The sequence below is a fragment of the Myotis daubentonii genome, chromosome 18 (assembly GCF_963259705.1).
Source record: "Myotis daubentonii chromosome 18, mMyoDau2.1, whole genome shotgun sequence".
Classification (NCBI taxonomy): domain Eukaryota; kingdom Metazoa; phylum Chordata; class Mammalia; order Chiroptera; family Vespertilionidae; genus Myotis; species Myotis daubentonii.
This window is the reverse complement of record NC_081857.1, coordinates 11867368-11882834: the sequence shown is the minus strand read 5'-3', so window position 1 is coordinate 11882834 and position 15467 is coordinate 11867368. Positions and strand designations below refer to the sequence as shown.

The following is a 15467-nucleotide window of genomic DNA, read 5'->3' as shown; positions in this document are numbered from 1 at the left end:
TGTGAGAGAAACACATCAGTTCGTTTCCTCCTGCCCGCGCCCTGACCAGGGCCCGGGTCGGGGTGGATCCTGCAACCGAGGTATGAGCCACTGAGCCAAACCAGCCAGGGCCCCAAACCCATGTTTTTGGAGTAAATAAATACCCATTCTTGTAAGGATTCACCTGCTTTCTCAGTGCTGACCTTGACCCCTGAAGATTTTGAAGTTTTCAGAGGGAGAGTGTTGGAGAGAGGTGGGGTGCTCCTTTCACCCCAAACTACATGGCATTGGGGGGAAATCTTCTTTCTGGTTTTTTAAGGCAGAGCTGTTACTGCTGCTCTGGTTTTGGGGAAAGAACAGTGACCCCAGAGGCCCATGCCAGACCCTAACTTAAGAATAACGGCTGCCCGCTGGTCCCAAAAGGCTTCAAAGGGCTGAACCTTCTAGAATGTTTGTCCGACACCTTCCCTCTGTAAGTCAATCAGGGACTGACTGCCTCTCACCCCCACGATCTTGGTCACCAGCCCCTCCCCACGCTCCAGCTTTCTGTGGGCACAGGATGTCTTCATGTCATCACAGATCTTGTGGCCCTTACTTTCGTCAGGGTTTCAATGTGAAGTGCATCACAAATATTGCCCCCAAGTCTGACATTAAGTACGATGTTTTAGACTCCCAGCCCCTCCCACCCCACAGGTGGCAGTCTCATCCCTCGAGGCCTGGTCCCTGCTCCAGGTTCTGACGAGGCTGCCCTTGCCGGGAGCCCAGATTTGCACCCCTGTGTCTTGCGTCTTCCCTTTTCGGCTGTGGGACTGGCCAGGGGCATGCCCCTGTGTCGGGGAGAGGGCAGTATGGAAATTACAGCTCAAGTCAGAGTTGTTTGGGGAACCCCCTGCCCTGCTTGTGTTGGAGACTCTTGCCGTCTAGATGTGACTCAGCTAAGCAAAGCAAGGGTTTGTTCCGGAGCAGGAAAGAAACTCCATTTTTGAGTCACATGGTGCAAGCTCGTGTGGTCACGCAGAGGTCAGTGCAGCGCATGAGTCATCAGTTGCCCAGGTTCTCTACCCTGGAGACCGCTCCTCCTGCCCAGAGCTTCGATCCTTGACCAAGAACCCCAAGAGCAGCCAGCGTAACATCTAAGGGTTCCAGCCTGTGGTTGGGGGGTGAATGACAGGACCCTCACCCCCCCACCCCCACCCCCCAGCTGGTCTGGCCTTTGGCACAAGGCCACAGCTTTCCCCGCGCAGGGATGGTGTAGAGCTCTCTCCAGTCCGGCTCACATGGCCCAGCCACACTCCATCTCTGGAAATTATTTCCACCCATTGACAAGGCCAGGATTTCAAGAGCAGCCGGCCAAGAGGCACGTTGGCTTACTCCCCGAGTTCCAAGAAGACTTTGCCCCCCTGCGCTGTGGGCAGCACTGGAAGCTGCTGGTCCAGGGGCTTTGGCCAGGGGAGTGGCCATGTCCACTCGGCCCCAGCCCAGCGTCAGAAGAGCAGGTGCCAGTCCCCTTGCAGCCTGCATTTTGCTCCAGGGTAACATCCGCTGGGGCAGGAACTTGGATTCAATGACCAGTGACCTAGGGCAAGATAGACATGTTGGCCTCTTTCACTTTCCCAGGAGGTGACAGGACCTAGCTTGGGCAGGACATTTTGGAGCCTGGCTATTTATTGTTGTTGTTAATCCTCACGCGAGGATATTTCTTCCATTGCTTTTTTTTTTTTTTTAGAGACAGTGGGAGGGAGGCGGGGGGGAGAGAGAGGAACATCGATGTGAGACACATTGATTGGTTGTCTCCCCCATGCACCCTGACTGGGGCCAGGGATCGAGCCTGCACCCGAGGTATGGGCCCTTGAATGGAATCGAACCTGGGATCCTTCAGTCCAAGGGCCATCGCTCTAACCACTGAGCTGCTGGCTAGGGCTGGAGCCTGGCTTTTTGGCCTCAGTGGCTGACTGACTCAGCCTACCCAAGAGAAAGCTTCTGCTTACAAATATCCCACCCCAGGCCTGACCTTACCCCCAAACAAACATGCCCCATCACTCTCCCGTCTCTACACTGCCCGTATTCCATGCGGGGTCTCTGTGGGTGCTGGGGTTCCCTTCCACCTGTGCTGAGAAGTCAGGACTTGAGGGCCATCCCCCCTCTACCTCCCCCTGCAGCCATGGGAGGCCCGTGTGCTCAGGGCCAGCGTCTGCCAGGCCACTTACTGTCTGCTGCCTGGCTCCAGCTCCCGGTCTGAGCAGCGTTTCGCGTCAGCATCTGCATCTCACCTCTGCCAGGACCTCGCCGAGCACAGGCTGTCCCGGCCCTTGTCTCTCGGGTTCTCACTTGGCACGTGGCGCTGTATTGTGTCCTTGGAGTGTTTGCTGTCCCTGCTGGGCCGCGTTTCACTTCAGCGCAGCCGCCGGGTGTGCGTGCGGTGGTCCCTCGGGTTGGGGACTTGCCTCGAGCAACTCGGTGGCTCTGGGGTCGTTGCTCCAGGAGACGGCCGAGCTGCGGCCTTTCAGGCTGACCATAGCATGGTCATTAGTGCTGATTGGAGCTGTTGACGGCTTGTTCTTCAGGAACCTTCTCCCCGTGGAGACCATCAGACTTTTAATCTATGAGTGACATTTCTGACTCCCTCGACCCAGTGCATTTTCACAATTTTTCTGATTATATATATTTGTGCGATTCTGTGTTTTTGTTTCTTCTTTCTTACCAAGCGTTTAACTGACCCAGCCATTCGGCTTTTACTTGATGTCTCTAACCCTTTTTTTTTTTCTCCAAGCTCTTGCTTCGTCTTGGGCCTGCCACCTTAGTCTTGTCAATACGAAGCCAGGTGTGGTCGGGCCTGGTTAGTCCTTGGATGGAAGACAGAGAATGCCAGGTACTGTAGGTTTTTCCAGGGGTTAGTGGGCCTTGCCTTCCAGTGCCTGACAGGATACCAAGTACAGAATCGTCATTGCCCCTGGTTGCTGTCATCATAGTGATAGCTGGCATCACTATCTATCACTATCACTATTTTGTATGGGGCATTGTGCGAAAGGCTTCTGTATTTTTTTTTTAAAGGCTTCTGTATTGCATAACATCGTCACCAAGAAAACTAGGAAGTTTGGAGGAAGCTGAAACTAGAAACTTAGATCAAATAAGTCATTCGAGTCTGTATAACTAGTAAAGAGGCTGAATTAGAATTCAGGCTCAAGCCTGTCTCATGGTAGAGTCTGAGTTTTTAAGCAATTATATATATATATATATATCGTGTCTGTGTGTGTGCGTGTGTGTGCAATAGCATATACTCACTTAATGTTTGTTGAACAGCAAGATTGCTCCAATAGTCTGCCTGGTCTCCATGGCAGCACTAATTCTGATGCGGATGACACCAGCACTTTCTGAATACTTACAGTGCTAGGCTCTGTGCGAGGTGGCAGACACCAAAGAACCTATTTAATCTGCACAGCTCAGTGAGGAAGAGTTTCCCCATTCTGCAGCTTAGGAAACTGAGGCTCAGGAAGGCTGGTTAACTTGTCCAAGGCCTCACAGCTAAACAGTATATATTCAGGACTTGGGTGCAGTATCAGTCTATCCTCTTGATCACTGTGTTAACTACCTACAAAAACGAGACTCATTTTGACCTCTGCCCCGTTCGTCTTGCTACCCATTCCTCGGCTGGGTTGCTGCTGCTTTGCTTATCCCTGCTCATTGTATTCTTTCTGAGAGACCGTGGCTGGAGCCCTCCTCTCCGACTATTTCTGTCCACATTGAACTCCTTTTGCAAAACTGGCTCTTTGATTTATATTTTCTTAAACTTTACTTGTCAAATCACCTGATTGACGATTAGTGCTCTTATTTCTTTTTCTTGATTTTTTAATCTTATTCCTTTTTTAATTTTTTAAATTTTTTAAATTGATTTTTAGAGAGGAAGGGAGAGGGAAAGATAGAAATATCAATGATGAGAGAGAATCATTGATTGACTGCCTCCTGCATACCCCCAGATGGCGCCTGAAACGCAGACATGTGCCCTTACCGGGAATCAAACCATGACCTCATGGTTCATAGATGGATGCTCAACCACTGAGCCACACCAGCCAGGCATTATCTTATTTCTGACCAAAGAAACAGAACAGGGAGCCCAGAAACAGACCCATACACATCTGGACACCTGAGCAGGGGCCACTGCTGAGCAGTTTGGAATGGACAGTCACTCTAACAAACAGTGCTGCTGGGATAGTGGATATCTACAAGGAAAGAAATGACTCTTGACCACTCCCTCGCATCACACACAAAAATACATTCCAGGGAGCTCCTCAGTCTAAGTGCCCAAGTGAATACAAAGTGAACTTCATCTACCAGATAACATGGAATATCCTCATGACTTTGAGTGGCCGTACATTTCTTAACGAAGACACCGAAAGCACTAGCCATCAAGGGAAAGACCGATCAGTTGACTGACATTAAAATGAGGAACTTCTGATCATCAGAAGACCTGAATAAAAGAGAGAAACAAAGCAGAATGGAGGTCCAGGCTGCCCCGATAACTGGCAAGTGGATCTGTATTCAGAACATATAAAGAATCCATAAAATCCATAAGAAAAAGAACCCCTTCCCTCAACATGGCCAAAGGAATGCCCCCTCCTTATAATGGTGGGTTGTATGTGGGTTTCTTCTCCCGATGTCAGGTTTTAAGCTGGCCTGAGCATGGCACGGCCTGGTGGCTGGTCTTGGGAACTGCCTGGTCCCGTGGTTCTTGTTCTCTTCCGGTGTGTGGCCCTGGGCCCTTCCTTTCACAGTCCTGCGTCACCCAGCTGTTTGTTTGGCGAAGGTGCCTCTTTCTCATGAATGCATAATATATGTGCTTGTGTGTGTGTGTGTGTGTGTGTGTGTGTGTGTGTGTCTTCCTCTTTTCCTTGGGCTTGTTAATTTTTGATCAGCTGTTTTAAGAAGATTTCTCCCCGGCTTTCCCCCAAACCCACCCCCACCTCCTTTTTCATTTCCCTTTTTGTACCTCCTTGTTTAGCCTAAAAAACTTGTGGTCGTAAAAGTTATCCTAAAATATTTGAAAGCCTTTTGGGGGAGTAGGCTTGTTCTGTGGGCCCCAGAGGCAGAGCGAAGACCTGAGGCTGGTAGATAGGATCCAGAAAGGCAGTTCCCTTCAGTTTGTCCCAGTAGTGGGACCTCCAAAGGTGGGATGGGAGTCACTGGGTCAGGCAGAGGCTAGACCGCACCACGTCTAGGTCATGGCGCTGTTTGTGGAGGGCCCGGTGCCGTGGACGGGCAGCTGGATTATGATAATCCCTTCCGATTTTATCAACAAAGCTCTGGACGGATCCTTTGGGGGTGCTCAGAGCAGCACCTCTCAATTGGGAGACTCTTTTGTGCTCCTGCCGGGTTAGGCTGGGCACAAATACCAGCCCTTTAATGGTGTCATGAATATTTAAATGATTCTGAGGCAGGCTCTACCAGCAGCCCTCAAATTAGAACCGGCTGACAAGCCTTGAGCCGAAGGTCAAGGGTCCCCTGGTTTTTGTCTGTGTCATTCTTTCCTCCAGTAGCAGCCTCTGTGAGGCAGTTTCCTATTCCGTGACTCTTCTTTGTTTCTTTATTTAAATCCTCACTCAGGCAGTGACTGCTCTTATTTTTCATTGCAAACATACTGTATTTTGAACCCATTACCACAGAGCAGACAGACTGGAAGGTGTGCAGGTATGTTTTGGCTTTTAAAACTTTGAACGGTGTTTAAAAATCAAGAGTTTAGCCCAGCCAGCGTGGCTCAGTGGTTGAGCATTGATCTATGAACAGGGAGGTCACGGTTGGATTCCCGGTCAGGGCACATGCCCGGGTTGCAGGCTCGATCCCCAGTGTGGGGCGTGCAGGAGGCCGTTGATCAGTGATTCTCTCTCATCATTGATGATTCTATCTCCCTCTCCCTCTCCCTTCCTCTCTGTAATCAGTAAAATATATATATATATATATATTTTTTTAAATCAAAAGTTTAATATAATAAATCTGGATTTCCTCCTTCTCCTGAAAAACAGGGTGATCTGGGCTCCTGAGGGCTCCATCCCCAGCTGGTCCCCCGCAGGCAGGCTGGGGAGGGGCTGCCTGTGAGGAGAGGATCCTCCTTCCACTTGGCATATCCCCCCAGCGGCTTCGCCTTTCTTACCTGCCGGCCAGCCCACAGGCATTTGAGTTTGCGACTTTCTGACGAGACTGAAATAGGCTTTTGCGGGCTATCCTGGGAACCCAAACAATATTTTTTTAGTATATTTCAATGGGAAAATGAATATCAGCTTTTAAAGAGCAGATATATCAACAACGCGAATTTGGGAATGCTGACAGGGTCCTCAACTAGAATGGTATGTCTTGAGATGATGGCCTGTGTCTTACATTGTTCGCCGTGTGTGGCTTAGCACCTCGTAGGAACTTAAGAAATGATTTTCTGAGTGCTCGTTGTCTGCCCTCCCAGGCGGAGCACAGAAACACCTCGTCACTGTGGGCCTGGGCCTGATCTCTCTCTGCAACACCCACTCGGGCCCTGATACTGGTGTGGAGTTTGGGATCAGCCCCGGCCCAGCTCCCCTGTCTGGAGAGAAACAGTTTCTCTCTGCATTAGAGCTCCTGTCCCTATAGAGTGGGTCCTAATGAGGACATGAGAGGACGTAGAGGCTGCCCCAAGCCTGCTGTCCTGGCTGATGCCAAATGGGAGTCTGTGGCAGTGACAGGGTGCTTGCATTCCAAACCCTGGACAAGGGCTGGGTAAAAGTTCAGCTCATTCCCTTTAAAGAAAAAAAAAAAATTCGTCTTTGGCATTGCAAAGTTTTGACCCAGATCCGTCAGAGGCCATGGGGAGCTCGCGATGTTTGGAGAGCCAGGCTAGTTTCCGAGGCCTGTAGCTGCAGAGGACCAGTGGCCTGCTGGCTTGGAGGGGAAGCCCTGCCTTTGCAAGTTTGCCCCGGCCCAGCCTCCGCAGGCCCCCGAGTGTGCCCGGGAGGAGCCAGCCCCTTCTCCTCACTCACAAGTTATCTCTACCCCCGAAGTCAAACACGGCACGCAGCACCCTGTAAAGTCGCTTCCTGGTAGGCTCGAGCGTGCTTGCTAAGTAAACATCCTCCCCTGGTTTTTTTGGAACCAAATTCGTTTCTGCTTCCTGGTCATCCCATTGGGGTGTTTCTGTTCTCGGTGCCGCGCAGAATCAAGTTAACAGAAGAAAGAGCTAGAATTGGGCAGAGGCACCTAAAATGACCGTTTCAATCCTAGCGACATGGTAAGAACGGTGATGGGGCTGTGGGAAGAAGAAGAAGAGAAGACTTAGGTGAAGAGTGAAACCTAACAAAAGCTTCCCAAACAGAGAGCTTGTCATACTGCTTTGCAAGTCAGAGTCGGTTCCGGCTGAGCCCCTGAGACGGGGACCTTTCTTTGCATTTACCCAAGCTCAGAGGCTGGCCACAATCGGCCTCTACCTGCAACCCCTGCGGCTGTGAACGGCCCTCCTCTCACCCGAACTTGCTCTTGCTCCGTCTCTCATGACTGACTTGCCTCTTCTTTCTCACCGCCACCCACCCGTGACATCCCCAGCACCATGGCAGTGAGCAGCCACGTCATTCACCAGGTTCACCGGGTGATGGGCCAACTGTGCGCGGAGCCCTACTTCCCTCTGGTCCTCTGTCCCGGAGAAGGAGGCTCCCTGGCAGAGCTCAAAGCCCTTTGTTTATTTGATCCTGGGCTCTTGGATAAATCAGGAATGTCCTGACATGAACTTAGGCATGTTTTTCTTCCATGGAAAAGGAAACTCCGGCAAATGGTATTTAAGTAGGCAGAGGACCATTCCGGGGGGCTGGCTCTAGTGCCATCAAGGCCGCCTTCCTTTGGTCATCAGACCAGTAGGTAACTCCTTCATTGGCATGCTCTACCCTGGAGCCCAGAAGGTGTGAATTTGAAGCACTTTGCCCCCTGCGGGGAGCCTGGCACCGATGATGCCCTGGGCTTCTTTGAAAACCGTGGAGTGCCGTGGTTGTCTTCCAAGTGGTCTTCTTGTTGCGTGAAACCGGGGCCCAGGGTAGTTGCTTGAAGAAGGCAGCTGGGGAGGCAGGGCACGGGATAACGTGGCTGCCTGGCCTCTCTTTCTCAAGCCATCTTCTTGGGAGTGGCAGGGTTCTTGATGTGATGTACTTTATGAGTCACCTGCCCCAGGACCCGAGTATCTCTCTCACTTCCAGTCAGGTCTAGCCTCCTATGGTGCAACTGGTTGTCAGAAACCTTTATGGGACTGGATTCTTTGGATGTATGGTGTGGGACCCAAGACCCCTTGGGTCTGCCTAGGTATACAGGGTCCAGGGATAGCATCAGAATTGTTCTGGAAACATATCTGGGTCCGTGCTTTGCTGTAGTGGAGACGTGTCAGTCTCCTAAGAAAGTCTCAGGCCTTCTCCGGAGCATTGGTTCCCCCCCTTCCCCCGTCCCCAAAAGAGTGTCCAGGTATGTGAATGCCCAGGCATTACCATCACAGGGGCAGTGGGGGTGGGCTGGTGGCGCCTTATCTCACTTGGCTGCCCACCCCCAGAGAGAAGAACCCAGTCCTTGGCCACTCCAGGTCCAGGCGTGGCTGCCGCTCTGTTTTGCTGCTTTTCATGTTGTCGGAGGATCTTCTTGGGAACAAATGACTCAGCAACCTGGATCTCCGGGACTGAGTGTGGCATAAGTGCCTTTTGAGGAGCGATTTGGACGGATCCACCCCGCCTCTAAAATTCTGAGCTCAGGAAGAATGGAGACCCAGACGCTTTTGCTCTGGATTCTTCAGGCTGCCATTCAATTTGGGCTCTCCGGTTCCTGCCCCGCTACAAGGATCTCACTCGTGGGATAAGCCAGGCAATGTTTTAATTACACTTCTTGTCTTTAGGAAATTCCAGGGAGAAAAAGGTCCTGGTTGGGGGCCAAAAAAGCAAAACACAGCACAGACCAGCTGCGCTGTGAATCTGGACTTGTCTGTGGCAGAAAGAGTTAACAGGACAGTGGTCTCAGGGTGAGGACCATTTTCTTCTTATGGCCAGCCGGGAGAAGCTCACAGGGCCTTCTCCCAGGGCTCAAGAAAAGATGACGCAACATTTGGTGTGGGACAGCCCTGTCTGCCTTGTGGGCGCTGTCCCTCAAAGAGTTAAGCTGGTCCTGTGGCTGGGAAGCCCTCAGGGAAGGTGTGAGCCTGCAGGCACCAGGCTCTCGATGCCCCAGAGCAGTGAGGTGTGGGGTAAAAATGGGACGGGGGAAAGTGTGGCCAGGGAGCCGAGTGCAGGCCCAACTTTTTTTTTTTTTTTTTTTTTTTTTTGCCTTGTTTGACCAGCCTTGGCACTGCCCTCAGGCTCTCCAGGGGAAAAGCTGCAGTTCTGCTCTTGCAACACAAGGAGCAGACTGGAGAATTTAGATCTGCGTCACAGAGCTCAGAGAGAGAGAGGGGGAGAGGGAGAGAGAGAGAGCGCTCCGTCGATAGGTCTGCTAGCAACAGCCGTGCTGCAGCAGAGAGAGAGAAATCAAGAAACAAGTCATAGCAACACCGGGCACCAGGTTCTGCCAGCTCACTTGCCAAGCCGTTCAGAAATCTGCTGGGGGCCGGAGGCCTCTGGGTAGCCTAGGCTATAAGAGGATGATACGCAAGGTGGCACGGGCGGTTCCCGTGGGGAGGAGGTGGTGGTGGGGGGAGGTAGGGGTGGGAGCAAGAGGTGGTGGGGCCACAGTGGAAGACTTAACCGGACCGATTTCTGGAACATTCGAGACTGCGGCATCTTACAGCCGGACCAAGATTTGGGTCTGCGCAGCTGGCGATGGGCGGTCCGATGGGCTTCAGGACTTGATGGCGTAACCCTCTTCTTCCCCCACGTACGTATTTGCTGGGATCGGGGGCGATGTCTTTGCGTATGTGGGCGCTCTGTGTTTCTCACCCCCTTTCTCACTTTTTTCCTATTTTTTTCTTGGAGAGAGAGAGCTTTTTTTTTTTTTTTTCCCCACTTCAGTTTCTTTTCCCTTCGTGTCAGCTGCTCAAACCTGTTCAGGGGCGAGGAGAGAGGAGCAAGCTGTCCCAGGCGTCCCACCTGACCTCCTACTCTTTATCCTCCTTTTCTCCTGTTGGGCAGACATACGGACTGGTTTTCCAGGTTAAGTGTCAGCACTGTCTGTCTGTCTGAGCAGGTCTCAGGTGGAAGGGGGTGGGGGGAGTGAGAAGGAGAGGTGCTGAGAGGGAGGCCAGGCCACAGTTGCCCAGGGGCTGCCTTATTGAAACGCTCAGCCCTGGGAATCTGGCTGGTGAGGAGCAGGTGGGCAGGGTGGGGTGTGGGCTGGGAGACGTGGGGTGAAGCTGGTTGGTTTGTCACTGCGTAGTTGGGGAAAGTGGGGAATGGTGACGCAGTCACTGTTGCATCTTGTTAGGATCTCTGGGGGGACAGGTAGTGAGGTTCCCGGGGTGTGGGGGGCCAGCCGAGAGGGTTTAAAGACGAGCTGAGCAGGGAAGCCAGCATTTAGAGATTAAATGTCATCCCTTTGGCGTTGGGAAGTTGTTTACCTTGCGCGCTCTGTGTCTCCATGTTGGCACCCTTCCAGTTCACATGTGCTGGCCTTCCTTGTACTGCTGCATCATTAACTAAGTGACTGAGCTGGCCTTCCATTGGCCAGGGGAGGGCTCTCACTCCAGACACTTCCTCTGATTGGTGGGTTGGCCCGTGGCAGGTGAAAACCTCTCTCTCATTGGCTGAGGGCAAGGTATCAAATCTGAATTTGCATTTCACTTGCTTAAAGGGGAGGGGGGAGAAGCCCAGCAGCTTTCTAAAATCTGTTTAGGGGTGTGCGTATGTGCTCCTGGGTGCCTGCTTTTGACTGACCAGCAGAAGCCTCTTCCTGGCCCTTTTTATTTCATGCACTCGAAGGAAGAGGAGCTCAGGGCACCCCAAACTTCGTACAGGGGCAAGGGCTGGGGAGGTAGACAGGTGCACAGAGGGTTGGCCCAACTGGAAGAAAATATCTGTCCTTTAGTTTGGTGTCAGAAAAGGGAATTTTCCAACCAGCCACACCTCAGTGTTGCGGCAAAATAATTCTTGGCTCCCCTGGAAACGCCCGGGCAAGGTAGGGCAGAGCTGCTGCCGCTGCTATTGCCACCCCCCGGGCTTCCTGCTGACTCTGGGCTACTCCCAGGGGGGACCAGAGATTTGCATTGACGTCTGGGGCTGCCCAGAGCTGAGCCCAGTGTGGGAAGGACCTGCCTTCTGGAAGCTGCTGCTCCCTGGCGCTTGCAAAGGTGAGGATGGGACCGACCCCCCGGACGTTGCTCAGAAGCTGCGTATCAGGTGGGGTTTCAGGGAGAGCCCCTGGGGCCTGAGAGGTGAGCCAGGCTTGTCCTTCTGGGGAGAGACGAGAGTGAGAGCAAAACTAGGGCAGCAGGCTGTTCCTCTGGTTGGGGGGCAGGGGACGGGGGAAATTCAGGGTTCCAGCTCCCCATCCCGTCTGTGGTGCAGGTCTCACATTGGTGGGGAGGGGGTCCCCGAGCCCTGCCCTGCCCTGCGCAGTGGCCCCCGCCCATGACTGCGCATCTGGGAGTGCAATGCGCCCTGGGTCTCTGGCCTAGGGCAGCACCGCCCTCCTTCTTACATAACGGAGGGCACGGCTGCGCCTGCTCGGCCCTTCCTCGCCAGCCTACCTCCTGGCTCCCGGGGCCCACGAAGCTGGGGAGGGTCTCACAGGGGAGCCATGAAAGGTTCCGCTCTCGTCCGGTCAGAGGTAGGAGCTAGGTTTGCAGACAGCTGTTCCTCGTATTGGGGTGTAGAACGCAAGCTGTCCTTCTGAGTGCCCGGGGCCACCTCTGGCCCCCAGGACCCCCGGGGGCATGGGCTGATGCCCTTCCTTCCCCCTTATGCTTCTGGCGTTTGAGAGGCAGTTTCTGAGGGGGACGATGTGCCAGTTGGGAGAGTGAGGAAAGGTTGGGAGGCCCCGGTGGGAGGTGGTTGGCCGTCGACTGGCCCTCCGTTCCCTAGGTGGGCTGATAATGTGCTTGGACTCCTTTTCTTGCAAGGCTGCCATTTTGGAGGTATGTGTGCTGGTCTCTGACATGGTGGGGTTGGTTTTTCTGGTCCTGCTGTGCCGGTTCTGCAGTGGGCGGGGAGGGGGGGTGCAGGGGCTGTGACGGGGGGGGGGTGGCGGGGGGGCATGAGGGGGGGCAGAGGCGGGCATCGGTGGCTGCCGCAGTGAAGATGGCCCAGTCCCAACCCCAAGCACAGCCCTGGTGGGGGTTCACCACTGGGGCCTGGGTGTTGCCAGAGCGTGGGCCCTGCTGAACCAAGGCCTGGGTCATCATGCCTCAGCCTGAGGCTTAGGGCTGTCTGGCGAACGGCTGGATCTTGGGGGTGGGGGGGCGTGGAGAGGAGGCAGAGCCATGGCAGCTCATCTCAGACGTGTGGGATCTGTGCTTGGGGTTCCCCAAATAGGTCTGCCTGGGGCAGGCAGCCTCCCACAGGCAGGGGTTGGGGGGTCCCTGGCAGTGCGAGGATCTGTTCGGATGACCCTGCCTGTTTGCCATTTTCCCATTTGTGCTCAGTCCCCTGCCAGAGCCGATCCCCCGAGCCCAGCAGGCACCCTGCCGTCCCCGTCCCCGTCCCCGTCCCCATGCCATTCCCGACCGGCTGCGTGCAGCAGCCATCTTGTCTTCCTGCCCAGAAACGTGAAATGGTTTCTCCTCGATCCAGAGGAGAGCCTTGCCCTCGCAGGCTGCCTGCCGGGGGCTGTCTGCAGCCAGCCTTAGATCCTGTCCCTAGGTAGTCACAGATTCTCGCAAAACCAGGTGACTTCCTTTTGCTTGCTTTTCCCGTCTCTGCTTTCACCGGTGGCATTTTCCGTGGCACCCACCCACCTGCCGCAGTGCCCGCCGTCCCCCGCGGACCTGTCCTCCCCTTCACCAGCGGGGTCCTCAGAGCCACCCCTGCCCCCTTGGGCCCAGCTCCCATGGGCTTCATCCCCCCCTTTATGCTCCTTTAGTTGTTGTTTTCTGTCTGTAAATCTCACGTCACCTATTAGATTGTGAGCTCACACGTAGCCAGTGGGTGCCGCCTGCCTGCTGGGTCCCCCATCCAGCTCTCTCACAGCGGTCATTTCATTTATTCCTCACCCCAACCCTGCGGGGAGCACCCGTGGCTGGTAAGTGTTCTGATCATGGTTCGAACCCCGGTCTCTCAAAGCCTTTGTGTTTTTTTTTCCTCTCTCCATCCTCTGTGTCTGCAAAATGCCTTTGAACGACGAGGTAGGTCCCCCCCACGTGACTATTTAAGGAATTTTGTAAGCTCCTCATGCGTGGTGGGACTTTGGGTAGCCGGTCCTTTTGCACCTACGGCCTGGGTCCCTTAGCTGGCCCATGCCACCCTCATTGACTTCATCCTCTTCAGTTGTGGCCAGTTTCATTCATGAGGCCGGCTTCTTGCTTTGTAGCTGACATGGATGGATTGACAAACCTCAATGATCCTGGAAGAGGATGAGGAGGTTGGGTGGGGTATGGTGTCTTCTGAGCAGAAATCAGCTCCAGAACCCAGAAGGGAGTGGAGAGCGTGGGAGGCAGGGAGCAGGGACATGGATTGCTCTTGCACAGACGGAGGTTTGCGTCTGGACCCTGCCTCGTCTTTACCGGGTGGTTTTAGACAAATTACTTGATCTTCCTAAGTCTCCGTGTCCTCAGTCAGAGAGATGGAGCCACTGTGACTACACAGAATTGCCTGATACCTTGCCAAGCAAATAGGTTCCCGACCGAAAGTGTGGCTCCCTTGCCCCTACCCAGTAGGTTCGCAGGGACGTGAGGAAGGAACACAGCAGTTGGCTGGGCTCGAGAAGAAATGGGGGCGAGGGGACAGCAGAAGCAGAGCCGGGGGAGGGGGGAAGAGAAGGTCCCCAGACAGCAGGCCCCTGAAGCCTGCCAGGCCGTGCCCTTCCCCACCCAGAGTAAATGCCCCTCCACCGTCTGCCTCCGAGCGAGGCCACGGGAACGGAGCCGGAGGACCGGTGGTGGCAGAGGGAGGGTTAACCGGGGCGCCTTCCTGGGAGCCTCTGGATGCCAGGTTAGTTTCCCTCCCCTCCTCGCAGCAGTGGCTGCCTGCTTCCTGCCACGCATCCGTGGGAGGGGAGCCGGGCACCCCGAGGCCCCTCGTCACCAATTCTGGGGCTGCAGAGCGGAGAGTGACGACAGCCATGAGTCGCCAGCCGACGGCAGTGGGGACCCTGGTGACGGCTGCTCTGTTGTTTTTTTCCTCTCTGGATGATGACTCAGTGCGTTGGGAGCAGGAAGATGGAGCGCTCAGCTGAATGGCCAGGACATTGTGTCAGCGTGAAAGCAGACGCAGCTTGTCAGGGCTGGGAGCTGACCCCGCGGCGGCCACCAGGGTCGTTTCAACACGGGCTGGGCAACAAGAAGCCCACCGCTGGGTATCGGGGCCGGGGGGAGCCCCAGGGACTCACCAGGGTGCTGTGGGCCCTTGCTTCTTAGAATCGGAAAAGAACATGCAGCTGTTTGTATTTTTAGATGAACTTGACAAACAGGGTCGCTTCTTGAGCTCCTCTCATGAGTCCCAAATGGGAGACATCTTACCAGGGCCCCTTGGCGATGCCTCCCTGTGGCTCGTTGCCTTGGACAGAAGGTGGGGGTCTCTTCTTGGGATGGGGGCCCGGCTAGCAGGAGCGCTCCGGGACCCCACGAACAAATGCCCATCGTGGGGATGTGGCATCTTAGGTTTCCTCAGCTGGCATCGTGTGAAGATGGTGGAGACGCATCCCTGGCCTTAAGCTGAAGCTCAGCTCTTGAGTAGCCTGCTTGGGCCTCCCCTTTCCTGCCTTCCCAAATCAAAGCTTATCCCCCCCCCCACCCCCACCCCTTCATCTGCCTCCCTCCCTTCTCAGGGAAAATTATAGACCTTGAGTTCCTGACCTGGGGGGGTGTGTGTCATGGCGGCTCGGGGTTCTAGGCTTTTCCTGAATCTGCCGCATTGCGCTGAGTGCATGTGACCTGCCCCCAAGCCCCGCCCGCCCGCCGGCCCCGCCCCACCATCCCTGCTTGGGAGGAAGGGAGAACACGGAGCTCCATTGCCGCTGAATGGTGGCCAAACCATTATCCCCAGCATCTGGCTTCGCTCGCTCTCCTCCCCCTTCCGTGTCGCAGGGCAGGGGAGCCGACAACCTGTGGGTGGGGACGGAGGGGCAGCCTGGCCCGGAGCTCCCGGCCTCCTGTCCCTGTGTCCCCTTGCTCAGCCTCACGCTCCCCCACAGGCGATGCTGGCACCTCCTCCCGTCCCCAGAGACCTCGGGGGGGGGGGGGGGACCTCTGGAAGGAGTGGCTTGGGGGCCTTGGGAGGCTGAGGGAGCAGGGAGACCTGACCGAGGTCACAGCGGACAGTTGGTCAGAGCGATGCGTGAGCCGGCCGTCCCCACCCAGAGCTCACAGGCAGCACCAGCCCCTTTGCGTCATGTCTCTTTGAGCCTGAGTACAGAGCAACTTGACCTAA

General features: G+C 54.8%; 2 protein-coding genes across 2 annotated transcripts in view; one reads left to right on the top strand and one right to left on the bottom strand.

Annotated features, from left to right (window-relative positions):
* CD46 (CD46 molecule) overlaps positions 1-15467 on the bottom strand; it is a 145659-nt gene that overhangs the window by 52280 nt on the left and 77912 nt on the right. The window lies entirely within an intron of this gene.
* Positions 5196-13818, top strand: LOC132221047 (uncharacterized). Its single transcript, XM_059674976.1, has 5 exons — positions 5196-5346; positions 9605-9825; positions 11131-11233; positions 11967-12019; positions 12527-13818. The coding sequence occupies exons 1-5, from the start codon at positions 5196-5198 to the stop codon at positions 12728-12730; spliced, it is 732 nt and encodes a 243-aa protein (XP_059530959.1). The 3' UTR covers positions 12731-13818.